The following is a 26,924-nucleotide window of genomic DNA, read 5'->3' on the forward strand; positions in this document are numbered from 1 at the left end:
TGGTGCTGCAGTGATGGAATTGAGAACTAATTTGCTTCATTCACGAGGTTGAACTCCTGAGCCAAAAAGCATGTCTTTTTGCATTCTTTCTGTCAAGTTGCTCCTAAAATATCTTAACTGATTGGGTATTTTGAACAGTAACCAGAGGAGGCAGAGGGAGTTGGATGCTAAAGAGGAAAACAAACCAAGAGTTAACATTCCTTCAGAATTATCTGGGTATTTTGATGAGGACGAGGAAGAAGAAATAGGCATCCCAAATATTGAAAAAGATGATCTCTATTTTCGCAAGCTAAGTTCTTCAGCGGCAAATACAGTGGTTGCTTTTGACAAATTTCTTCCTAAGTTTTGGACTCCAGAAGAAGAATTGCTATGGAAAAAAATCAGGAAATCCTCTTTCAAACCTTGGTATAAAGAGATTCAAGGGTTCAGGTGCGTTTTCATGCATGCCCCTGCTTCTCTCCTGTGTGCAAAACTTACAAATGAAGTGTAGTTGTATGACTTTATTTTTGTTTTTCATTTTTATTGACAGTATAGCAGCAGACTATGTTTTCTCTCTTTTTTTTTTTTGAGAAAATAATTGAAATATTATTTCCATAACACTGTTGCACTGTTGCCACTGTGCATTTTACTCAATTAGTATACTTCGTATTTTTCTTTTTTTCTTTCCCTCTGCTCACTCTTTGTGCTGCCGCACAGTAGAAAGAAATCAGATTCCGAGGATGAGGAATTTGCTTACAAACAAAGCTCTGCCATTGTTGCTAATCAAGCAAGACCAAGTTTTGACTGGAACAGCAGTTACAGAAGGGATCAGAGCTACAAACCAACTGCTGAATTTGTGGGAAGCTCATTGTCACAGATTGCAGAAGGAAAAATCTTGGAGGCTTCTGATCAGCCCAGGTTGATACTGCTGCATGAGCTGTACTCTTGCTGCATCAAAAAGAAATGGCTGGATATGCAACAGCTAAATGAAATTAAACCACGTCTTGTGATGTCGCGCTTTTTTTTTTTTTTGGTTATTACTATTTTGTTGTTGGGGTTTTTTTTGTTTTGTTTTGGTGTTTGTTTTTTTTTTTTTTTTTTTTTAAGATGTAGACGTAAGTTGCTGGTCTTCTGAAACATGTAAGTGCAAAAGCATAACGTGCTGCATAGGGTTACTGGCTTTATGTGTGAGCATGTAAGCGTGCTGTTTCTGAGCAGGTTAGTATGCCGTGGTACCTTTATATTGGTTGACGTGTGCCGTGCTACGGTTAGTGGTGGTGAATGCCAAGCGGTGTAGTTGTACTGCTAGGGATACTGCAAATCTAAACCAAATGCGTATCGCAGTACGTTGTGATCTGCTTGTCTCTTGCTAGTTAATGATGTTTTTACTTCCCTCCTTTTGTTTTATATGCTTCAGTCAGTTTTCGTTACTTCAGGCCCTGCAAAAATACTCTGACTACTTGTCTTCTGAAACGAAGACCAAAATTGATCCTACTTCTGGCCCTAGGCTCATAAAATGTAGAAGGAATATTTCCTTTGAACCAGGATGCAAGCAAGGAGAGGCAGAAAATGGATATCTGTATCCAGATTTAGAAAATGACGATTTTTTTGTTCGGAAAACTGGGGCTTTCCATGTGAATCAAGTTGTTCTTCAGGACCCCCGGTATTTAAAAAAATTATCTGAGGAGGAACCTCCCCTAGAAGGTGAGATAATTCTGCAACCCAGAGAGGGCCAACCTGTGATTCCAGATTTGGAAAAGGATGACATGATTTTCCGTAAAATCATCTCTCAGAAAAAAGAGGTGCCTTTATCAGGCGCTCCAGACACGTATCACCCAGCACTTTTTCCTGATCCATGGAGTCTTCCAGAGGAGATCCGGTCCAAATTTCTATGTTTACTTGAAAAAAACACGACAACGGAGGAAAGAAAGAGCAATGGCAGAGTGCTGTCACCGTCTTCCCGCCATAAGAAGGACGATATGCTGACGCGCAAGATTGAATCTTGGAAGGTGGGAAGCAACGTCCAGCCAGTAAATTTCATCCCAGGTCCCTGCAGTGAAGAAGACTGGAAGAAGTGGGAAGCGATCAGGGAGGCCAGCAAAGTTAGACACAAGAAACGGCAGATGGTGGAGAGGTCAGGTTGTGTCCCGCACGGATTGCGCTTGAGTGCAGTTGAACCCTTTCCATTCAGAAAAGCATCTACTTGTGCTGAACCATTCGTAGAGTGCCAAGCTGCTCTTTGTTCGTGGCGTCCTGGACAAGCTTTTTATTGCTTTGAATAAAAGCTCATGACTGCAATACCATATTTTCAACAAAAAAATTACAATGTTTTCTAGTTTTAGGCTGCTATTTTAGAGAAAACATGTTCTCATTCCTTCAGTCTCCAAGTTCTGCATAAGTTTCCTTCCATGGTTGAACAGGAATAGTGTTTACTCAAAAGACTATGGAGGCTAGAAATATTTTCTCTTTTTTCCCCCAATATAATTTGTAAAAACATTTCTGCAAGACATGAATGCTTTAATGACAAATTCTGGAAACGGGCATTCTGATTACTCTTGCTTGCACCTACGTTTGAAAATGCTTATAAACTGTCCTGCCATAGCTTTGAGATGATTAGGTGAGGTGAAAAAAAAATGTTATAGTAGTGTTTTGCCCGCCCAAAGTCACGGTGCATGCAAGGTGTGTGTCCATGTAATATTAAATTCCACTGTGACGTATTTTATTCTGCCAGTATTTCCCCCCTGCTTTCATACAGTCCTGATTAATACTTTCCCCTAATCCTCTCCTGGTATACTCAAAATTTCTCTTCTCTGACTGAATACTGTTTTTAACTACTTCCTAGCTCTCCTTTTGGATTTTGTACTTACTGGGGGAGAGTGGGGTTTCAAATGTTTCCTTAGCTCTGAAAATACGGCATTGCAAGTTTCAGTTCTCCCAGCTGTGCATCATTACTTTGTGACTAAGACACTTCCATGTTCCAGTTGGTATTTTGATGTTGCTGCATTTAATTTTTAAGCTTAATACTGTTAACAGAGTGCGAGCTTCACTGAGGGAAATTTCTGAAGTGCTTGAAAATATTTCACATTTTAAGGATTCATTCAATAGAATAAAATACTCATATTCAAGAATACTAAAAATCCTCTGGAATCACACTGCATGAATTTGGTTCTCCGTTTAATGTGCTAAACTTCTATGTGTGGCCTTTTATTCTTATCCACTCCAAGTATTACTTTCTTTTAGTATCAGAGATGGTTGAAGTAACAAGAAAAGAGCCTCTGTAAGCCAGGCTTCTTGTTCGGACTTGAGTTGCATTCATTCATTTTCATTTCTTGAAATGAGTATCTTCTGAGCTTCGTGCTGTTCAGCAGCGCTGGAGTAAGTGGTGCAGAATTAATACAAGGCTGTATTTGTGCAGTACTGCTAAATCGGAAGCATTGGAGACTTGCAGGCAGCCTTGTTCTGTCGGTTTTCTGCCCGACTTACACATCATGCAAGTCCTGATGTGTTTTCCGACTAGTCTCAGATCTCCGATGTGCTGTTCCCTGCTGGCTGGTCCTCAAGCTTTCCGTTTCCCCGTCACTTAGTGCGAGTGTTGGCGTACTGGTGTTATTAATGTTGTTGTGAATATCAAGACACTGAATCTTTTCTTTTTTTTGGTTTCTGATTTCTCAGACTGTTTCAAAAGCTTTCTGATGAGCAAGGGTAAGTTTTATAAAAGCCTGAAAGATCGTAACGCTGTTTTTGCCTCTTGTTTAAATTTTCGTGCATGCACAGTAGCTAAAAACTCGTGTGCTGAAAGCAACTTGTGCATGCTGCTTTGTTGTTCTGTGCTTGGGCAATTCACGTAACGAATGTAAGAGACTAAAAGCTATGCGTCTGGCAAAAGTTCTCTCTGGTGCCTAGGGTATCTGAGTTATGGTTATCAGGCGCTTTGAAGATCAGCTCTAATATTTTATTCCTGCTGAAGTGAAGTACTTGGTGTTCTGTATTTAAATTAGGCTTTAAAACATTCAGAAATGTAAAAGAAGATTAGTAAATATTTTATTTCGAAGGCTGTACAGCTAGAATCTGAAAATAATTAACGACATGGTATTTGTCACGGGATTGATGAATGTTCTGTGATTATTTTATATACTACAGGTTATTGAATCCTCAGTGGTAAAATTATTGGTTAGTGCCATGTGAACTTAGGCATTGTTTACGATGTATTGTGATTCAAAGATAAATATTTTTTCACTTACTGTTTGATGGCATGTTAAGTATTTGGTTATGCACAGTGTTCTATTTTTTTTTATTTTTTTTTAAATGTACATTTATTTACTTACTTATTTTTACCCTGAGGCAAAACCTGGTAAATGACTAAGCACTTCCAGAAGAAGCAAGAAATGTTTTAGAAAAAGTTAGGTATTAGTGGAGGGAGACTGCGAAGGCTCAAGTCACTCATTAGATTTTGAATTTAAGACTAGAATGGAAACTAACACCCTGTTCCTTGGTATGAATATACCCATACTTGGAGTATACTGTATTTGGGTCTAGATTTTTCCATTTCCTGAGGACCATTCGGGAGTGTGAAAGGGAGATTGATCGGTGGAGCCACACCCTGCCATCCTTAGGGAAAAAGCAGCAGGAGGAGGCTCCACGAGAGGAAGGGGATCCCCTGCCCTCTTGTCACCAGGCAGAAGGAGGGGAACGAGAAGAGGATGGGGGGGAATGGAAGCAGGTACCAGATCGGGGCAGCAGGAGAGCCCCCTCCAGACCCGCCATGCCCCCCCAGGTGCCCGTACAGAACAGATAAGGGCTTCTGGAGATAGATGATGAGGGAACTAAGGATGCTGATAAAGCCCCATCCAGGGAGTCGCCAAAGCAGCCAGCTCCACGCATTAAGACTGCTTCTGTGACGAGCAGGAGGAGGGCAATAGTCACAGGGTGTTCCATTCTGAGGGGAACTGAGGGTCCCATGTGCAGGTCAGACCCTTCCCACAGGGAGGTCTGCTGCCTCCCTGGGGCCCGTGTTAAGGATATAACCAGGAAGCTCCCTGGCCTGATACGGCCCTCAGACTATTACCGTCCTTTGATCTTATAGGCAGACAGTGAGGAGCTGGAGAGCAGAAGTCTGAGGGCAATGAAGAAAGATTTCAGGGCCTTGGGACGGCTTGTCAAGGGTTCGGGAGCACAAATTGTGTTCTCCTCTGTCCCTCCAGTTTTGGGGACTGACGAATGGGTGAACAAGAAAATCGGACGGATCAACACCTGGCTCCGAAACTGGTGCTACAAGCAGGGCTTTGGGTTCTGTGATCATAGTTTGATCTGCAGGACACTGGGCCTGCTCGCTAAGAATGGGAAAACCCTATCCCAAAAGGGGAAAAGGGTACCGGGTCAAGAGTTAGCAAGGCTCATGGACAGGGCTTTAAACTAGAATTGAAGGGGGAAGGGGATAAAACCAGGCCCACTAGTAATGAGCCCAGGGATAAAGGGCCAAGGATGGGGGTGAAATCGGTAGCCCAGCTCAAGTGCATCTACACGAATGCATGAAGCATGGGCAACAAACGGGATGAACTGGAAGCCATTGTGCAGCAGGACAGCTATGATGTAGTTGCCATTACGGAAACGTGGTGGGATGACTGTCATGACTGGAATGCTGCGATGAATGGCTATAAGCTCTTCAGAAGGGATAGGCAAGGAAGGAGAGGCGGGGGTGTCGCTCTGTACATTAGGGAATGTTTTGCTTGTATAGAGCTAGATTCCAGTGATGATAAAGTCAAGTGTTTATGGGTAAAGTTGAAGGGGAAGGGAAATAAGGGAGATGTTGTGCTGGGAGTATGCTACAGACCACCCAACCAGGATGAGGAGACAGATGAAGTATTCTATAAGTGGCTGGCTGAAGTCTTGCAATTGCCAGCCCTTGTTCTGGTTGGGGATTTCAACCTGCCGGGTATCTGCTGGAAATATAACACAGCAGTCAGGCTAGGAGGTTCCTCGAGTGCATGGAAGATAACTTCCTGACGCAACTGGTAGGGGAGCCTACCAGGGGAGGTGCCTCGCTAGACCTACTGTTCACAAATAGAGAAGGACTAGTGGGAGACGTGGCGGTCGGAGGTCGTCTTGGGTTTAGTGATCATGAGATGGTCAAGTTTTCAATTCGTAGTGATGTAAGGAGCGGGGTTAGCAAAACCTCCACCTTGGACTTCCGGAGGGCGGACTTTGGCTTGTTCAGGACGCTGGTTGAGAGAGTCCCTTGGGAGATAGTCCTGAAGGGCAAAGGGGTCCAGGAAGGCCGGATGCTCTTCAAGAAGGAAATCTTAAAGGCCCAGGAGCAGGCTGTCCCCAAGTATCGCAAGTCTAAAGGGTGGGGAAAATGGCCAGTCTGGATGAATAAGGAACTTCACATGGGACTTAGGAATAAAAGGAGGGTTTACCACCTTTGGAAGAAGGGACAGGCAACTCAAGAGGAGTAGAGAGATCTTGTTAGGTTATACAGAGAGAAAATTAGGAAGGCAAAAGCCCAGCTGGAGCTCAACTTGGCCACTAACATTAAGGACAACAAAAAAAGCTTTTATAAATACATCAACAAAAAGAGAGCCAGGGAGAATCTCCATCCCTTACTGGATGCTGGGGGGAAAGTTGCAACCAATGACGAGGAGAAGGCTGAGATACTTAATGCCTTCTTTGCCTCTGTCTTCAATAGTCAGACCGGCTATCCCCAGAGTGTTCAGCCTCCTGAGCTGGAAGATAAGGATGGAGAGCAGAACAACCCACCCATAATCCAGGAGGAGGTAGTCAATGATCTGCTTCTGCACCTAGATGTACCTAAGTCTATGGGGCCGGATGGGATTCACCCAAGAGTACTCGGGGAGCTGGCAGGAGAGCTCACCAAGCCTGTCTCCATCATTTATCAACAGTCTTGGTCAACAGGGGAGGTACCAGATGACTGGAGGGTGGCTAATGTGATGCCCATCTACAAGAAGGGTTGGAAGGAGGATCCAGGGAACTACAGGCCTGTCAGCCTGACCTCAGTACCAGGAAAGATCATGGAGAGGATCATCTTGAGTGAGATGAGCCAAGGGATCAGGGCCAGCCAGCATGGGTTTAAGAAAGGGAGGTCCTGCTTAACCAACCTGATCTCTGACCATGTGACCCGCCTTCTGGACACGGGGAGGGCTGTGGACATTGTCTATCTGGACTTTGGTAAGGCCTTTGACACCGTCCCCCACAGCATTCTCCTGGAGAAGCTGGCGAATCATGGCATAGACAAGTGTACTCTTCTCTGGGTTAAAAACTGGCTGGATGGCCATGCCCAGAGAGTTGTGATTAATGGGGTGAAATCCTTTTGGCAGCCGGTCACCAGTGGTGTCCCTCAGGGCTCAGTTTAGGGGCCACTTTTGTTTAATGTCTTTATCAATGATCTGGATGAGGGGATTGAGTGTACCCTCAGTAAGTTTCCAGATGACACCAAACTAGGTGGGAGTGTTGATCTGCTTGAGGGTAGGAAGGCTCTACAGAGGGACCTGGACAGGCTGGATCAATGGGCCAAGGCCAACTGTTATGAGGTTTAATAAGGCCAAGTGCCGGGTCCCGCATTTCGGTCACAAGAACCCCAAGCAGCGCTACAGGCTTGGGGAAGAGTGGCTGGAGAGCTGCCCAGCAGAAAAGGACCTGGGGGTGCTGGTGGACGGCCAGCTTAATATGAGCCAGCAGTGTGCCCAGGTGGCCAAGAAGGCCAACAGCATTCTGGCTTGTATCAGGAATAGCGTGGCCAGCAGGAGCAGGGAAGTGATCGTGCCTCTGTACTCGGCACTGGTGAGGCCTCACCTCGAGTGCTGTGTTCAGTTCTGGGCCCCTCTGTACAAGAGGGACATTGAGGTGCTGGAGCGTGTCCAGAGGAGAGCTACCAGGCTGGTGAGGGGTCTGGAGACCAGGTCAGATGAGGAGAGGCTGGGGGAGCTGGGCATATTCAGCTTGGAGAAGAGGAGGCTGAGGGGAGACCTCATTGCCCTCTACAACTACCTGAAAGGAGGTTGGAGAGAGGTGGGTGTTGGCCTCTTCTCCCAGGTGAATAATGACAGGACCAGAGGAAATGGTCTGAAGCTGCGGCAGGGGAGGTTTAGATTAGATGTTAGGAAGAATTACTTTACTGGAAGAGTGGTGAGGCACTGGAACATCCTGCCCAGGGAGGTGGTTGAGTCACCATCCCTAGAGGTGTTTAAGAAACGTCTAGATGTGGCGCTTCAGGGCATGCTCTAGTGGCAGGGATTGTAGGTTGTTTGGTTGGACTCGATGATCTCAAAGGTCATTTCCAACCATGAAGATTCTATGATTCTATGATTTTGTTGCAGGCAGATACAGAAACTCGAGAGAAAGAAAAGGAAACCCTAGTCATGGAAGTTTTCTTGAACTCATCTGGAACAAGTTTGATACTTACATACGGTTTGGTTACCCAAAACCTTTTCTACATGGGATATAACTTAACCATTAAAAAATTAAGAAAAGAACTGTACAAGAAAAGAGTTTCTGCAATAGTGACCAGGAGAGTTTGCTAAATTGGGTGTTCTTCCCATTCAGAAAAGAGACAAGCAAACAGGTAGAATGAGTTAAGGCCCTAGCCTGTATTTCTAGAGGCCAAAGTCTTATGTTACCAACGAAAGCGAGTTGGGCCTCTTGGGAGGAAGTGAGAGAGTCTGGTTTGTTAGTTCAGAGCTTTCTTGGTATGTGACAGATTAGAGCAAGGCCCCGTGCTGAGTCAGTTTTGGTTTCAACCTGATTTTCCGTCATATCAGAGTACCCCACTTTCAAGCCCTGTTAGAACTTGGTTACGCCCCTCCGTCATTTAGATTTTGTTTGGATAAACGCAAGAAAAAGTATTTTTGAACAAATAAAAATAAACCCCAGAATTCTTTTATATTACAGCTTTGAACCTTATGATGAAACACCTGTGTTTTGCTTGGTATTGCAGAGGCTTGCGGTCAACTCTGAGCAGGAGTCTTGTCCTATACCTAAATTAAAAGTCCTGCTATGTTTATCACTGCAGTGTGAAAGAATAAAGGAGAAAATAGCATGGCGGGGGGGGGGGGGGGGCGGGGAAGCATGAAAGGTGAGCTTTGAGGAATTTAGATTAAAGGGAACTAATGAGTAGGAGTTCAGGGGAGAAACTTGTAACCCTGTTGACGAAATTAGTGAGAAGATGGCTCTGTTAGCCATCCTGACTTGGATGCAAAGCATCAGAGAGGCTTTGGAAGGAGTAACGTGGGCTAGTCGGGCCTTGTGACATGCACGACTTCTATTATTTAGAAATGGGCATCCATAACTGACTTGATTTTATGATTAGCCTAAGGAAGGAAAGAATGGGAGGTGATTCTGGGGCTGTTACTGGAGAGAAGAAGCGGAAGGATGGGAATTTAGACTCGAGGAGGAGGGACACCTTGTAGGTCAAAGAAAGGAACAAGGTCAGTGAAGAGAGTAAAAGAAGTAGCAGTCAGGTACGAGGACCTCAATGTGAATGATCAGCGTGGAGCTGCTACAGAGCTGCTTGTTCCCTTAACCTCATTTTTACTTGCTCCAATGTGCAACTACTGACTTGAGCGCCGGCACTAGAGCATGTCCCAGCCTTGCTCGTTCAGCTGCCCGTGTGTTTCCTGCTCTATTCAAAATAACATTCAAGAGCACTCAGTTGTACTAATATAAATCTCTTTCGCGTGCGAAGGCTTCACACGCGTAAACGATGGCTAAGATGTGATAAAGCCGAGTACTCTTTTTCTTTCTAGGAGTAAATCTTTGAACGATGTCAGCGCAGAGGAGCTGCAGTCATTGCGCAAAATCCGTTACGAAGAGCTACAAAAGATAAAAGAACAGTTACAAGAACAAGATCTGAAGTGGCAAGAAGTAAGCACTCCTTTTTCACCCGTCCTCGTGTGTCCTGCTGAAGGGCTCAGTGCCGCCTGCCTTCAGTGTCCCTCAAAACCAGGCTTTGGCATGTGTGCAGCCATTTATGGGGCTGACTTCTAAAATGATCCATCTCATGCAACTACTAGTGGCTTTGGGGATGTCTGTTTAATGCAGAACTGAAATTATTTTAAATATCACCATAAGTATCTGATTAATGCTTCAGGATAAGGCTTGTATATATTGTAATATATTGTATATATTGTAATAAAGCCTTCGGGCTTGATTTCTGTGGATATAAAGAAAAGTTAGGGCGTAGTTTCATGTGTTATCTGAAATTTGTGAATACTTTTTTTTTTTTGAGAATGTCTGAGTATTTGATCCTTTGGGAGAAGGGAGGGAAATATTATTTTCTTGGTCAAATTCTTGAGGCTCCAATCCCCTCATCCAGCTTGTAAACTGATGTGGTAGCTTTGCACAGCATCATAAGGGTGTCTGAAGACCTTTTCTTTTTTATTAAAAACTCTGCTTGACAATGATTACCAACAGGAAGCTGAAATTAAGAACAGAGCTCCAAGCAAGAAGTTCATAGTTGTTTGTTTAATGCATCTCGGCCGTCTCAGTTCTAATCTTCAGTACTTATCTTAAATCAGCTCTGGTATTTCATGGAGAATATTGCCAGTTCACATTGTGGTTTTACAGAACTGAAGAAAATATAGAAGTATATGTTTTCAATTTAGAATTTAACGCATGTTTATTCTCAAGCTAATGTATCAGTCTAACATAGTAGCGATTTGGAAAAAAAAAAAAAAATCCCGAACACCAAAGTCCACAACAAAGAAATATGGATGACATTTGCATTAGTTTTCAACTATGCGTCATTGGGTGTATTCTAGAATAAAATTGAAAAGGTAAGGGGGGGGAGAGGGGCAAAACAGGTATTTTTTTCCACTTGTAGTCCAGTAATTACAATTGTTAACTTTAACAGGCAGGGAGCCTGTAACCATAACTGAAATATGAGAACCCTTTGTCATTTAGGGGGAAGGTGCATGAAAATGTGGCCGCGATGCAGACATGTGAATAAAATCAGGGCAGTAGTTAGCATGGGATGGGATGCCTCTATAGATTTACGAGGTCTTGAGAAAATCTAATTGTGTACGTTCATGTTATTTTTACAGGATCTAGCAAAATGGAAGAATCGTAGAAAGAGCTTCACTTCTGAATTGCAAAAGAAAAAGGAAGAGAGAGAAGAAATGGAAAGGAGAGCCTCTGAGGTGTCTGAAAGGACAACCAAGTCACTGAAAGAAATGGAGCAGGAGAGGTAATAACCCTAATGGGAGTATTAAGTTGAAGAACTTAAATCTGAGCATTTTTATTCCCTTGAATTCTTGAGCAGCTTTTACTGGCAAGTTGCAATTGATTCTACAGAGATCTCAACAATTTTAGTTGCAAATTATAGTGTAGAAATCTAGGCAATTGAAGGGTGGAATATGGTCTGCTAATGCATTGTTTTCACAGAATGTTAAACAGTTTTGCTCTATAAATGATGTTTTACTCCGCTATCCATAATAAATGTATTGAGAAGTCAGTATTTGCATCCACTTTAAAGCAGTTAAAACAATAGTGTTGAACTGGATAACTACCTTTTTTATTCTTGGATCAACCTAACTATTTCTCTTTCCTCTACCGCTGCATTTGCTATTCTTTTAGCCACCACGGATAAAAACAGCCAGAATTTTAATGTGTATCACAGAGCTGTAAACTTTTCCTTGGTTACCCTCTATCCCCAATTGTTCCTCTGCGTATTTACCGAAAAAGATTCTCTCGGAAGAGTAAAAAGTGTAAACTGAGTAGCACAGTACCATTTCTACTGGTGACAGTCTCTTTTTCTTTCTTTTCTTTTTTTTTTTTTTTTTTTTTTTAAAATGCATGTATGACTGAGATGAAGGGAATAGGGTCATGGCACGTATTCATAAAAGAAATTTAAATAAGTCTTGAAACAGAATGTTTTGAGTTTATGTATTTTTTTACTTATTTGTGAGGACAAAGAATAGTCTCTTGAATAAATTACGGATGCTAATTGTATTGAATGTCTAGTATTGTCAGAATCTTAAAAATGATTTGGTAAAGATTATCTCTGTGGTGGTTGTTCCTTTATGACAGAGGAATGAATAGCAGGAAAAAAAAACCCCAATCTGAACTTCAGGACACCATCTTATTTTGTTATCATCTAAAGTTCAGTATAGCATTTCCATAGAGCAGAGACATCAGCAGAGCTATACAGTTCAGGCAGAGTTAGTGGGAATACCTTCTTCCCATTCTTTCCTCAAAGAAAATGTGAATTTCTGAGGATATGTAACTTGAACAGCTATACCGTTTTCTTGGCAAAGAGATTTCTGTCATGGTGGCCACCTGATAATGTGCCAGTAGCATGCCTGAGTGTTAGAGCAGTGTTGAAATGGGGAGGAGGGGGAAGAAGGTAGATTTTTAAAAAAATATTAAAATACTAAAATTTTTAAATTATGCCATTCACTTTAATTTATTGTGGATGTGTTTCTCAGTTTATGCTCTGCCTCAAACATTAGTCAAAAGACTTAGTGCCCGGCTGTTTGTCAGGTCACTTTGTCTGGTATTGTAACGCGCTGTGTCCCCATAGGGAGGACAGAGATCAAGACTCCTATGGGCAGCGAAAGCACGAACGCAGATGGACGTATTCGCTGAATGACGATGTGTTTAGTGAAGAAAAAGCACCTTCCACACGGTCAGCAGCAAAAGATTACCTTCTGGAAGAAGATACCTCCTACAGCACTAAGGACAGCAAAAGCGCGTACGCCACAGAGCCGCGCAAGGAGAGCCCACCGGAGAGCTCAGCCGCTCGTGAAGCTCCCGCTCCGCCAAAGAGCCTGGCAGAGGAGGAGAGCTCTGCTCTTTTGTCTACTCGCTACTCGGTGAATGCTCAAACTGGGTCAGCTCAGGTTTCAGCTTCTCTCCCGAGAAGTTACCAGAAAACTGATACCTCTAGGTTAACATCTGTGGTTACACCAAGACCTTTTGGTGTCCACTCAAGAGGAATCTCGTCACTTCCACGGTCGTTCACGGTAAAATTCTGCTTCATTCCCAAAGTTTGTAAATGCTGGGGTCTTGGATAGCTGGGGGAGCAGTAGAGTTTTAACATTTGTTGTCTTTTAAAAAAAATCGTCCACTGTTTGATGAAGGCTGTGTTAATAGAGCAGGCAATTATGTCGTGGCTTTAGATGTTTACTCGTGTTTCTGTATTTAAAGGCACTCCTAGCAATAAGACGGATAAATACATTTGGTAGAATAATCTTTTTATTACTTGTAGTAAGTCTCCTTCGTGTTCCTTATCAACAAACCTGCCTTCATCGGATGTAATTGTCTGAAGCTAAGTTAACATAATTAAGCGTTAAAGACAAATTTGTCAGGTGATACAAGTTTCCTCTGCTCTGCTGAGTTTGTTGAAATTGAAATTTTATGCTAGCCTAAAACTTGTTTGCTCAGTAAAGCACTGAAACAAAGAAATTGATCCCTCCCAATTACTATATTCATTTTCATAGCTTTCTCCGAAGTCCTTATTTGTCTCAATTTTAAAAATGGCAAGAATGCAAATCATTCTAAGCAGATGATTTTTAAAAACTTATCTTAAAAAGTCTGGACTATTTATTCTGCAAGCACTTCAAGAGAAAAAAATATGTTGCTCTTCTTTAAAGTTGGTAATTAGTAATGGGTACAGTAATCAGAATTTACATGAAAGGGAGAGGGTTTTTTTTTGTTAAAGATTTAGACTGCTGAAAGATTAGGGTTGCTTTTTCTTTTTTAAAAGCACACATTTACCAAACTGTCATTTTTGTCCTAGATGGATGATACCCAGAGATACAACGGAGAAGTAGAAAAAGCCAAAAGAACTCAAACTTTGTTCACTAGCAGTTCATTTTCACAACCAGACTCTGCACACCCTCTCTCCGCTGGTGCATTCAGAAGCAGAGGTGAGGAGGAGGAAAAAGAAGGTGTTCAGTCAACACCTCCTCCTAGTTTGGCATTACCTGTAAAATCCCAAGACCAAGATGCTGGAAGCAGTATTCTTAAACCAGAGTATTCCTCTCCTCCTGATTCTCTTTCACTTGCATCTCCTGCAGAAAATGTGAGTCTGCCAGAGCCTGAGGATTCAAAATCCCTGGTAAGTGTGGAAATAATGTGATTACTTAGTGTAACTGAATGCTACAGCAGAGTAAAAGAAAAAAAATATATATCTAATGCAAGTATTTTTTGGTAGTAAGAAAACAGCTCGGAGAACTGCTATTTCCTTTAATTTAATTCAGGGGAAAGAGAATATTTGGAAAGAAAATAATCGCTGCATTTTTTACCTACCCTTTATATGTCCTGTCCTTAATTTGATTTCTTATTCCATTTCAAAATAGTTATTCTAAATATTGTTTGATGCTTGCGAATTTTTTGTTATTCTCCAGATTAGCACATTGCGCGCACAATCACGTATGTCAGTTAGATGAATGATCTGAGCTGCTGTAGCATTCATTTGCACTCTTAAACTGGTGGTGGAAAATAAAGATCAGCTTTTCACAGGCCATTCTTAAGCATTAGTATCATACTATTCCTTTTTTCACCTCTTGTGGCTTGAGCCCCACCCTTTTTTTTTTTTTAAAAATAGTTATTTACTTGAAATTAATCTAATTGTTCACATTAGTGAATATTAAAGAAAATCACCATCTCTTTGTGTATGTGCTTATCCAGAAGTTGGGTCTTTCAGTGGTTTGGTTTTTATTTTTTTTTGGGGGGGTGAGGGGGTGGGGAATACGTATCGTCAAGTGCTGTTTCCTCTAACTGATCACACGTTTCACATGTAAAAAATTAGCAGCAATAGTTTTAATTGTCAATACCTTTCTGTGATATCAAATGATACGGTTCATACCCTTTGACAGACTAGAAATGAATTCTTTGCATTCCTGATACTGCTGTAAAAGTTAATTATGCCAGTCACTTGGGTGAGGGACAATAAGACTCTGAATGCTGATTCATGAAATCACTTACCACACCAGCTTTTTATAAATTCGATCACTTTGAAACATTCTCCTTCTTAATCACTTGTGGAAAAGGAACACATTTCAGTTTAAATACTCCTGATACCCTTTGGCCATTGCAATGAAATTATAATTTTTTTGAAATTGTGATTGTTGTATAAGGAAAGAGATCGTGATCACTTCTTTTTTTTCCCTGTCTTGTAGCAAAAACAGGCAGAGGAATTGCTGTTCTAATCAGTGAAAACATAGATTAGATACGGGGGCTTTGTATCACTTCAAGTGAGCCAAATGAGAACAAAATGTACCAGGTCCATTTTTTTTTTTTCCTGTCATTATTCACAAGATTATAAATTGTCCTTCCTGCAGATGAGTAATGTGGGGTTTTAAAATAAAAAGTTTAAAAAAATATTCAAAAAAGCGCTTATGTTGTGCCTCCAACAAGCTATAACTTAAGGAATGCCAGTTCCTTTTGGCATGTTTGTAAATCATTGCCAGAGTTGAGAGGTTGATATAGTTCACTAGTCATCAGGGCAATAACACCAGGTTTGTGGAGTGCTCAGTGCTTTGGAGGCAACCTGTCCAAATGATGAAGGTCAGTGTACGTAGTTAAATTACTCCTCTGACAAGAGGTAGGTTTGAAGAAGAGCGGGGTTAGGATGGTGGAAGTAAAAGTGATAACGGGTATTTCCAGGAACAGACTCAAATTCAAAAGGTTTGTAGATGCTCTAGCCCAGTGTGCTAACCTGTCTGTTAGTAGATTCCCTTTTCATGTCCTGTTACTTACCGAAGGACTTGGGTTCGATGGCAGCATTTGCAAACTAGTAGATGTGTTTTGCAGTAAGGACTTAATTTCTACCCTGGGCTGAAATGGGGAGTGTTTTGCCAGGAATGTTCCTCTAACACGAGGTGCAAACCTCAGGATGTTGCCTTGCAATGTTGTTGTCTTCTGCACTCAGCGCTCGGGTACTGCTAAAGCCTCCTCTGGCCGCATCCTGCCCGGAGACTCTGGGTAACTCCAGCTGCTCCCTGCAGCTGCCAGGTGCATCCTACCAACATAGGAGCTTTGGGGAACTGGCTTATAAATTGGCTTCTACCCAGACTTCTAAATACTTGAAGTTAGGAAGGTGAATCCCGCCCTTCAGGAAAACTGGTTCTCTAGGCAACTAAAATGTAGGTGTACATTTCGTAAACCAAATTTAGTACACATGCGGGGGGGTCTCCTCCATGCAGTGTTTGACAGAAAACATCTATAATGGTTTTTTCCCGTTTATAACAATGTCAGTTCCATGATAACAAAGTGAATAGCATGCCTTTGGGTATTTTAATTGCTTTTTAATGAGTTCACATTAAAATGTTAATATATGCAACACATGTTCATAATATAGTGCAAGCGTTACAAAATGTTTTCCCAGTCAAATATTTCTGTCGTTTAAAATGGTAATGTTAGGTTTTGATTCTGATTTTGAAAGCACCTTGGAAGTCCACTAGAATGGAAGATCTGGATTCTAGCTAATTCTGGGATTAGTTGTATTATCTAAGGTCTCCATTACAAAATCCATAGCAAGCGAGTAGTATTTCCCTGGAAATTAAAAAGATGATTCTTCACCCAAGTCAACCTAGTTGCAGCATTGAGCCTAAAGGAAACTGATGGTCCCCACTGTAGGATGTGCAAGAAAAAAATAAGATGAATTACTGTTATCTGGCTTTTTCACTTCTCTGTTTGACTGATGCGTTCTCTGGGGGCAGCGTGTTCCACAAATTCACAAGACTATCCATGAAGACCCATTTAGGGGTTTAGTTTCCTCGAATTTCTTACATTTTGTAGGATTGTGTTATGAAACATTGAAAATAAGAGAAATGCACAGCTAAATACATGTGTAGAGAAAATATAAATGTAAACTAAAAACCTACCTGCTTGAATAAAGAACAAATGAGTTAGTTAACTTACTTCAATACTGTGTCCTTTGTCTATGATGCTAATAATAGATGATTAAAGTGGACATTGTGAGCAGCCTCACTTATTTAGAGGATAAGCTTTCCCTCATTTAGATTCCTGTGATACCAGATACTGTAGTGTCATGTTTTATTTTTCAGGAACAGTACAGTGAAATGAGAATCAGTATAAACCAGAGACCTGGCCACGGTCGCAGCTTTGGGTTTACAACAAATTGGAGTTCTTCAGGGGCCTTTGTACAGACAATTGAAGAAGGTAAATGTGTATTAACTGCACAAATTTCTGTTCTTATGTTTAGTTTGGAGAGGCTTTAAAGTAAAGCATTTGCTGTTAAGAATGCTGCAAATATTTAAAAAAAAAAATCAAGTGGAGAATTGAAAAATCAATATTTACTTTGCTAATGTATTTCAGTGAATCCTCATCTCTTGAAACAGGTTGAATTCATAAATATCAAAAATGCATTTTCCTAACCGAAGACATTTCTATAACCACTGGAAAAGCATAAACATGATTACTCAAACATTCACTAAGCCCCTTACAGAACAATAGTAAGGGGTACATACAGACTTCTAATATCCAGATTGCTCCTTTCAGCTAAGTTTAAAAGATTTCACTCATATGGTTTGTAAACACATGCAGAGGAAACTTAGAAGTTAGTATTTTTATTTCAATTTTCCCTTTCTTAGTCAAGTTGAATTCTGGAGACAGTTAGTATTTTTAAGCAGTTGCCGCTTCTAAATTGATTTCCAGTGCAGTTTTTCAGATGTGTTAATACTGAGGAAAAGTAGACGTTTTTGTGTTGAAATTAAACACACACAAAGTTTATTTCTCAGCTTTAGTAGTCTTCTGCAGAGAACAAGCTCAGTTTTCTTAATTAAAAAAAAATGCAGCAAAGCACAACAAAAAAACCCCAGCAAATCATGTGTAATGCTTGTTTTCTGAGCAGTGATCTTTCACGTTTCCAGTAATATTTGAGGAATATTGAATTGTGCCCTTTCTTCCAGCTAACACAAGATCATCCTGAGAAAGGAGAAATAACCTGAAACTTCTCATTTAGTTAGGCCTTCATTATACTTTCCAGAGTGGAAAAAATATCACTTAACAGCACTTATTGAGCAGCCTTGATTTTACTTAAGTTTTTTTTTTTTTTTTTTTTCATTTCAAATTCAATTTTTAAACCTCTCTTCACTATAGCTGGGTACTTCTCATAATTAGATTGTAACCATTAATATTAGCTTTACATGAAGAATAACTTTCCATTTGCTTTCCCTGCTGCTAGGCTTCTGGTTTAATTTTGTTACTTGGAGGCAGAGGACTGTCTCCTCGCACTGCCAGCTGTAGATGAGATACCTGAGGGTAGCGAATGTTCCTGCTGGTCATTCACAAAGGTTCACGTGGGCTCTATCCCCAGCTCTGTAGGCAAGGAGAAGAGGAAGGCCTTGTGGCTGTTATCTTGATTATGCTTTATGACCATTCTCGCAAGGAAGGGTGCAAAGTATAAAGATCGAATGGAGAATGGACTGTATCTTGGTATTCTTGTTTATAGCATGTGTCTTTTTTTTTTTTTTTTTTTTTTTTTTTTTTCAAGAACTGGCTCATGTTGTACCTTGACTCAAAAGCTGTAGCTTCCTTTGTAGTAAAGAAGGGTGAAAGAGATGGACAGCCTGTTGAAAGAGTAAGATGTGCTTTCAGCTGGGCCCTTCTGAATGTTGTTTCCTGTTTTTAAGGATAAGTCATAGGATAATTCAGGTTGGAAGGGACCTTGGAAGATCAACTGGAGCAAAACCCTGCTCAAAAAAAGTGTCAAGACTGAATTCAGACCAGGTTGCTGAGGGCCTTGCCCAGGTGGCTTTGAGACCCTCCAAGGGCAGAAACTGCACAGCCTCTCTAGGCATTGAATTATTATCCCCTCAGATAAAATTTTCCCCACATACCCAGTCAGACTGACCTTTGTCCCAGTTTATAACCACTGTGCTGTGTTCTCCTGCCATGAATTTCAATAAAGAGCAGGCTTTCCCTTCTCAGTGACCTCCTAGTAGGTATTGGGGGGACTGCTGTTAGGGCCCCCTGCAGCCTCGTTTCTCCTGTCTGAAGAAGCCCATACCCATCAGCCTCTCCTCACAGGGCAAGCACTACAGCCCTGACCATCCCAGTGGCTTCCCATGAAACTTGCTCCAGTTTATTGATGCCTCTCTTCTAGTGGGACACCAAAACTGGACACAAGGTTGTTGATGTGGCACAACAAGTGCTGAGTGAACGGGATAGTCACTTCCCTTGATCTGCTGGTCATGCTAGTATTCATATAGCCCCATTACTGCCAGGGTCCTCCCAGCCCTGCTCACCAGCCCATCAGCCTGTACCATCACTGGGGTTAGTCCATCCCAGGAGCAGGACTCTGCATTTGCCCTTGTTGAATGTCGGGTTCCTGCTCTGAAGGGCAGCCCTGCCCTCCAGCGTATCAGCCACCTCTCCCTTTTGGCGTGGTTTGCAAACTTGATGAGGGCATGTTTCACCTCCTCCTCCTCCTGGTCATTGGTGAACACGTTAGAAAGGATAGGTCCCTGGATAACATCCTTGGGGAGCTCCACTTGTAACCAGCCTCCAGGCTGAGTATGAACCATTAACCGCTACCCATGGAGCCTGACAGCCCAGCCAGTTTTCCACCCGTCTGGTTGTACTGCCCTGGAGACAATAGCATCCCAACTTTGACACCTGGATACTGTGGAAGCTCATGTCAGAAGCCTTACTAAAGCCTAGGTGGATGGTATCCACCACTCTCCCTTTACCCACAGATCTACTAATTTCATCATTTAAGTCAACCAGGTTGATCAAGGGTGATTTAGGCTTAGCAAATCTATGCCAACTGTTCCCAGTCAGCTTTTTCTCTTTTGTGAACCCAGAAATACCTTCCAGGAAGACTTTCTATGATTGCCTTGACATACTTGTAAACCTAACTAGCTAGATGATTTTCTTCAGGTTATCTTTTTACTACTTATAAAAGCCTCTGTGTTCTACATATGCTTTTCCTTCAAAAAATTGTTAAGAAAACTCCTTGGCAAGCAAAATTAACTTCTTACAAGTGTTTTCAGAAAGCTTAATAAGAGTTAAGCTTGTAACATATGTTTCAATGACACCCATTTACTATATACAAAAGAAGATCGTGCTCATTTTTAACAGGAACTTTCAACTTTTACCCTAAAAATTAGGTAAACAGAAAGCCTTTAAAGACATTAATCTAGACGTTGTTCTGCCAGCTTCCTCAGTGTCATATAATCTTTATTGTTTCAGTCATTTCCCTTTCACCCACCCTATTTGCAGTCGCTTTTTGAGATTATATTGATGTAGGAGTGCATATGTCTGTGCTCAAACACTTGCAGGCATGTAGGACAAAGTAAATTTGATCCACTTGCTTCAAGTTTTAATTTTTTTTGTGTGACTGAGCTAGCATTTATCTGCTGTAATAACAACAGATGAGGATAGGTTAGAGCTAACTAAATCCCCTTCAGGGAAATCTATGAAAAACAGCAATACCTGTTTTATTCAATATAAAATAAATTCTTTATATAAAGAGGATATATAGGTATAGAGAAATTATCAGTAAATACTGTTGTCTTGGAAGAACTAGACAGAAAAAGGCAAATGGCACCATAGAACTTTTGGGACCTGAATTGACAGCTAATCTCTGTAGACTTCTCTGGAGGTGAATCAGAGCAGAAGCCCAATATAGGTGCCCTGGTTTGTGCTCTTGAGAAGCCCTTTTATTCACATACTGTAACAGCAGTAGAGGAAGAGCAGCTGGCAGTTATGTGCCAAAAATTGAGCAATAGAGTCTGCTGCTATTCATTCAAATTCGTATGGTCTGGATGTGTTTTTCTGTTGATGTTATAGGAGGAACCATGCAATCTGAAATCTCCTTCCTTTCCTAAAACCTGAATTGGTAACCCACGCTTTCCCTCGTGTGCTTACCATAACTGAGCTGAGGTACTGTTCTCACCTGGGTCTCATCCTAATCAAATTATCAGAGTAAAATGAACACCACCTTTTTTTGTTCCTAGGGCTCATTGTGTCACAACACAAAACAGAGAAATTATCAGTTCTGATGTCTTTCCTTAAGCCTAAGGCATTCCCTGTACCATAAGCATAAAGTACAGCCTGCATGCAGTCAAACTATATTGTACTAAAGATCTTAGATTTTGAAATCAAACACAATTCCAAAGGTTAAATGGTATTGTTGAAAATAGTAACTTCATTGATAGTATTTTCAATAGTAACCTTAATAGTACCTTCTATTAATAGCTTTGAAAATCCATTAATTCTTTAACATCACCATGAGGGTGGTGAGACACTGGAACAGGTTGCCCAGAGAGGTGGGTGGAAGCCCCATCCCTGGAAGTGTTCAAGGCCAGGCTGGACGGGGCTCTGAGCAACCTGATCCAGTGGGAGGTGTCCCTGCCCATGGCAGGGGGGCTGGAACTAGATGATCTTTAAGGTCCCTTCCAACCCAAACCATTCTATGATTCTATGATCTTCCTTAATCTCAGGGGATGTGCATTTTTTCCAGTTTAATTATCACCCATGTTTTCTTCCTCCCAACGAAAATCCTACCTTTTCTTCTATAATATGGCTTAAAAGTAATTGGTGTGTTTTGAAAATTTTACTGGTAACTGCTAATGGAGTTTTTATTCCATACTTTAGGAAGAAAGCAGAAAATAGAATATGAAGCTATGCTCTTTAACATAGTAGCTAGTGTTGGTTTTTAGTGAACTATGGTGGATCGCTGTTTGGTGCAGTATTAGGAAACATAACATTTCTTCATTTCTTAGCTTCCTGGGGCATCAGCAATATTAAAAGCTATTTGAATCCTTAGTGGATGATCGAGACTTCTAGCAGCATTTTACGAGTGAGTCAAAAGAAGGTCAGGATGAAACATACGGTCTCTAAATTCTTCTGTCATGCTTGTCCACATTCATTTCTGATAATGTAATATAGCGTTGGTCTTGGTATATTTTAAACACTTTCACTGTTTGCTTTGGAAAACACTTGAATTCAAATTTGTTTTATTTTATTAACGTGAGGATTTATTATGCATTCTTTAACTACATTTTCACTCATCTCTTCCATTTTATATTGTGCTAAAGGAATAATTGTTAGTGGAAGAACCATTCAGATGTAATTCATAAAATCTTACTTAGGCAAGTCTGAGTTTTTCAGCTCATCCATTTTCTGAATTAAATAGGAAAAAGTTTATTAATTGGTCCTGTATACTCTCTGTCCTTAGGCGGGTGAGATCACTTGCCAATGTTTAGTAGTACGTAAAAAAGAGTATAAAGTGCAGCCTTTCTTGCAAAGTATCAGTAGAATTCAAAGTCCAAACTGCAATAAAATTTGCTCTTAATTGACAAAATAAGTAGGATCCAGAAAAGTCTAATGGGAGAGCACCAAGCAATATCTTAAGGCCGATTACCAGTCAATTGAGAGCTAACAAACTATTTTAGCAAAGCAATAAAGCAGCATGTTCTTGTCAGTAGAGCCCAGAAAATGTAAATAAGAAGACGAGAAACCCAGCTTCTACTGGAATTAACAAAGTGGAGCCTGTTTTTTTTGGCAAATAAGAGGATTACTCAAACATTGGCTGAATTTCAGCTAATGGTTGGCTACGGGCATTGTGGTGCTGACTCCCTCTCACTATCACAGGTTATAAAGGTGAGTTGGTGGAGGCAAGAGTGGGCCCAGAGGTTGTTTACTAAACGGGCTAGCCAGAATGTGAATGCTTGCAAGTTCAAATGTTCTTTGTTGTTTTCATAAGTTTCAAAGTGGAACACTTCTTTGATATTAGCTGATTTTACTGGCCTTATATTGCAGTGTAGTAGATTTGGGGTTTTTTTTACAACTTTCCAAATATCCACCAATAAGCATTTCTTTGAATGACTTCCCCTCTCCGCCTCCTCCCCCCAGTCACACTGTGGTAAAAACAGAATTGTGAATGGAGACATAATTGTATTTTTCTTCTGTTTTCTGCAGGCAGCCCTGCAGCACTTTGTCAGTTGCAAGTAGATGATGAGATCATTGCTATCAACGGCACAAAGGTTTCGCGTATGGACTATAGTCAGTGGGAAGAAGCCATCAGCAGAGCACTAGAAACTGGAAACCTGGTCATGGATGTCAGACGATATGGAAAGAATGGTGAGTTGTTTCGTCGGGCAGATACAGTATGCTCTGTAAGGCAAATAAGCTTTGTCTCTGCTGTACCTGACAGCTGAGAGTCCTTATTACCCTTACAGTAGTAATACGTATCTAAGCTAAGTAGTTTGCTAGCGTGTCTGTTGCATTTTAACACAACTTGGCTTTTTTTAACTACATGTGCTTTAGAAATGTCTTGACAAGCAAGTCTACAAAGCATTGAACTACTGACCTCTCTCTTGTTCTCTGGCCTGTTTCTGAGAGGATGCACAGGTAAAGACAGTGTGCAACCACCACACAAGGGAACGTAACATTTTCTTTCCTGCCATACCACAAAAATGAAGAGGGGCTAGTCTCTAGAGGATAATAATTTTTAGAGCCTGTCTTCCTTGATCAGTAGCTCCCTTTCCTCAGGGAAGGAGGATCTTGTGTTCCTTTCTTCAGGGAGGGTTTCAGGTGGCATATGAGCTTGTGGGGGATGTAGCACCTCTGTGCTATGATATTGGTCATTCACCCAAATATTGTGGTGCTGTAATCTCTCCAGGATGGTACTACCCATTCTGGCTAGTGAGGGTTTCCAGCCTGGCTGAAGGCCTTGTAGCGTCTTTAGACTTGCCATGGGTTTAGTTAGGGTATCCTTTCAAAGTCCCCAAATAATTTTTCCAGAGTTGAAAGTGTGACCAATGACTTCCTTCACAGTATATATACAAAACATTATTTTAGTGGGAAGCTAGGTGGAACAAGTTATCAGCAAGTGGGGAAAAAAACAGTGAGGTGAGAAAGAGACAAGAAACAAATCACAACTTCTACAGGGCCTAGCACAAATGAAGAGTGAGATTAGTGGAGAAGAAACTCATTGAATAAGTTTTACATAGTGGAAAGGGAGAAATGACGGAGTCTGATAGAAGATTGTAATTTGCCTTTGCCTCATCAGTTTTGCTAGTTTAGTTTAGACTGCTTTTTTTTTTTTTGCCGTCTGTGCTTCCTGATGAGCATGGACATGAAAATGGCAATACCTGGATAGTGTATGAGTCAAAATGTACCTTGTGTGAGTAAAGGTGGAAGAATTTTCTCAATCCTTACTAATGCTAATGAAATAGTTTCCAATGAATACTAACTGCTCTGTAATGTTGAGCTGCTGTAGTTCATGTTAGCAAAACATCTGGTAAACTTTTACCTGGCTTATGACTAACGCTTGCATTTTTGGGGAAGGCGGTCTGCTCATAAAAGCCCTTTTTACTGTCTTCACAAATTCCACCTGATTTGTGCGTCTCCCTCTTCTGTTATGTGCTTTTTTATGTTATTTCAATGTGTTTTCACTAACTCTTGTTCTGTTCTTTGACATTACTGTCTACATTAATTTCTTGAACCTCCACATACCAAAAAGATTGGGGCACAGACCAGCCTTCCCTGCCACAAGTAAGGCATAAAATCCTCAATCTCACCAGTATGGCTACCAACATTATAGGTACACCTGAAAATAAATGGATTGATGCAACTTCTGGAGAACACGTTTCAAATGTTTCCACCGTATCAACAAAAAGAGATTTCTCCATCAGCCTTCGAAGTTCTGTGAGTATGATTTTTGAAGAGTTGTGGGATTTGAGGGGAGGAAGAAAGTAAAAATGTAATGCCTTCATAGGGGGAGGATGGAGAAAAGACCTTGGAAATCTTACTTTTACTACTATTGCTTAAGCATCATATAGGGTATTGCAAATACAGAGATGTAGCCGTGTACTTATTAAAGTAAATAAGATGTTTTAAAGACTTGCTACTGTCCATTCATGAGTGGACACTGCTAAGTATTAAAATATTTGCAGCTTATGTTTTAACTAAAATGTATAGAGTGTTTAGTCTTTAGAAAAGACTTCTACCACCACTATTAGTGTAAATGAAAGTTGCAGCCCCAAGGAACAAGGGTATATGTGCTTTCAAATTACTTGCAAATAAGTCCTCTCTGACAGTGAGCTGAAAGAGGAAGATCTCAGCTTCTGGCATTTTCTTGCAAACTAATGGTTTTTATTTCACCCACCAATTCACAGCTGGTTATTGATCCCCTCAAATGCCTTTAGTCATTTTATCATATGATGCACTCAGAAAGTTTTAGATAGTTTTGTATCTTTCTGTGGAAAGTGTTCTGAAACGTGTCATGATAATACAGTTCCTGTCAGGGGAGACATGTGATTGGATAAACTTCCACAAAATTAATGAACCTAAGCCCTTTATTTTGTATTTTTTTTCAGGATACAGAACCAAAGCTGATAAATGGAATGCAAGGAGATCTTGTCTCTAGCGAGCAAAGAGGTAAACTGCCGTTGCTTTTCATCTGTTATTTGTGTGGGTTTGGAACAAGCATAGACACTAAACCTGTTATCATCGTGAGCTTTATACAGCGGGCGAAGCGAGACCTTAATGAACTGAAAGCTAGACAGGTATCACAGAGATCTAGTTGCATCCAAACTGGGTGTAGTTTGCTTCCACGACGTGCTAGGCAGTTGGAGAACTGACAACAAAGCAGTGACAACCCCCTCCGCGTCTCGGCATTAGTGGTTGTAAATTCACTGTGTGGTAGGGGTGAAAGAGAAGGAGAAGGCACACAATTTACTATAATTGACACTGCTTGATGTGGAGGCTGAGTCAGTATGAGTATCAATTTGTTTCACTGCCCAGGAAGAGCGTAAAGAGTGTGCAATTATCATTATTATTATTTGTTTCCTATTTCAGTTATGAGGTTTCCCGGGTAGTGGTTGTTTTATTATTATTATTTTACTTTTATTCCTGGAGAACGATGTTGATGGTTCTGGTACGAATAATAATTACTTACGATGCTATTGAACAGTTATAGCCTTACTTGATGACAGTGAGAGAAACCAGGTACGTAGGCTTCCTAATGGAACAGTAATCCTTAAATGGGAACTTTGTGTTTCATTTTATCTCGAATGTGCATGGTGATTTATAAAACAGTTTCCCCAAGAGATCATTTGCCCTCTGGAGATGCCTTTCCGATGACTTTAAGTGATGATTAGGCTTCTCCATCCAATTTGGCATCTCAGTCGAAGTGGCTTAAATTAGACAGGGAGAAGCCGAGTCCAAGTTTGACACTTGTACTGTTGTTATATAGCGATAAAATGAAATACTAATCAGGATATGATGTAACCTACTAAAAACTGTATTTGCTACTATGAAAGACTAGATTTCCTTTGTGTTTCAGGGGCTTCTTGTTTTTCTGAAGTGATGTTACTGTAGATTGGAGGTCTAACCAATGTTTGTTATCCAGTGGTGATAGTAGTTTAAAAAAAAACAAACAAAGAGCACCTCATTGACTTGTTTGCATTCTTTGTATTTTTCAAATAGCATCTGAACCTATTTCTTTGAAAAACTTAAAAAGACGGTCACAATTTTTTGAACAAGGTAAACCAAAGTGCTAACATTTCATGTACTTCCATGAAATTGTTCCTACTGCGCACTCTTTCTAACAAGTCTGGTGCTGGGTACTATACCTCTTCAGAGTTGTTTGTTGCTGTTACAACGAAGCAACATAATTAATTTCCCTTCTTTCCCCAGGGTCATCAGGTTATTCTTACAATTCATGGGTCTACCTTTGTGGTAATGGGTCTTTGTGTGTTCTCTTATATCTATAGCTGTTTAAATCTCTTCTATGTTGTTCATACCTTTTTTTTTTTCACTGGGTAGGAGTAAGGATAGCGCACTCTGTTCAGGTTTGCTACTACCTACAAAACAAGAATAACGTTGAATATTCCAGCAGAGGTTTATCACAAATCTCAGAGCTGTTGATAAAATACTTAACTCTGGATTTGAGTTTATGTTTAGTTGCAGCTCTGTGCTTTCATCTAAATTGGTGAAAAAAGGCAGCTGCTGGC

At 40.9% G+C, this 26,924-nt stretch overlaps 1 protein-coding gene across 13 annotated transcripts in view; it reads left to right on the forward strand.

Moving 5' to 3' along the window:
• Nucleotides 1-26,924, forward strand: part of LMO7 (LIM domain 7) — a 139,354-nt gene that overhangs the window by 92,933 nt on the left and 19,497 nt on the right. For 3 of the 13 annotated variants that reach the window (XM_063335712.1, XM_063335751.1, XM_063335758.1), the window contains 14 exons: nt 139-429; nt 697-897; nt 1,397-2,113; nt 3,652-3,681; nt 9,738-9,855; nt 11,034-11,176; nt 12,512-12,953; nt 13,730-14,050; nt 17,004-17,118; nt 22,885-23,046; nt 24,431-24,615; nt 25,287-25,347; nt 26,398-26,454; nt 26,608-26,649. In XM_063335712.1, the coding sequence (XP_063191782.1) occupies nt 139-429; nt 697-897; nt 1,397-2,113; nt 3,652-3,681; nt 9,738-9,855; nt 11,034-11,176; nt 12,512-12,953; nt 13,730-14,050; nt 17,004-17,118; nt 22,885-23,046; nt 24,431-24,615; nt 25,287-25,347; nt 26,398-26,454; nt 26,608-26,649 (2,885 nt within the window). The remainder of the gene's footprint in view (nt 1-138; nt 430-696; nt 898-1,396; nt 2,114-3,651; nt 3,682-9,737; nt 9,856-11,033; nt 11,177-12,511; nt 12,954-13,729; nt 14,051-17,003; nt 17,119-22,884; nt 23,047-24,430; nt 24,616-25,286; nt 25,348-26,397; nt 26,455-26,607; nt 26,650-26,924) is intronic. The other 10 variants (XM_063335795.1, XM_063335783.1, XM_063335694.1 and 7 more) reach the window with 8 other exon arrangements.

This window comes from Chroicocephalus ridibundus, chromosome 1 (assembly GCF_963924245.1).
Source record: "Chroicocephalus ridibundus chromosome 1, bChrRid1.1, whole genome shotgun sequence".
In the NCBI taxonomy this organism is placed as follows: domain Eukaryota; kingdom Metazoa; phylum Chordata; class Aves; order Charadriiformes; family Laridae; genus Chroicocephalus; species Chroicocephalus ridibundus.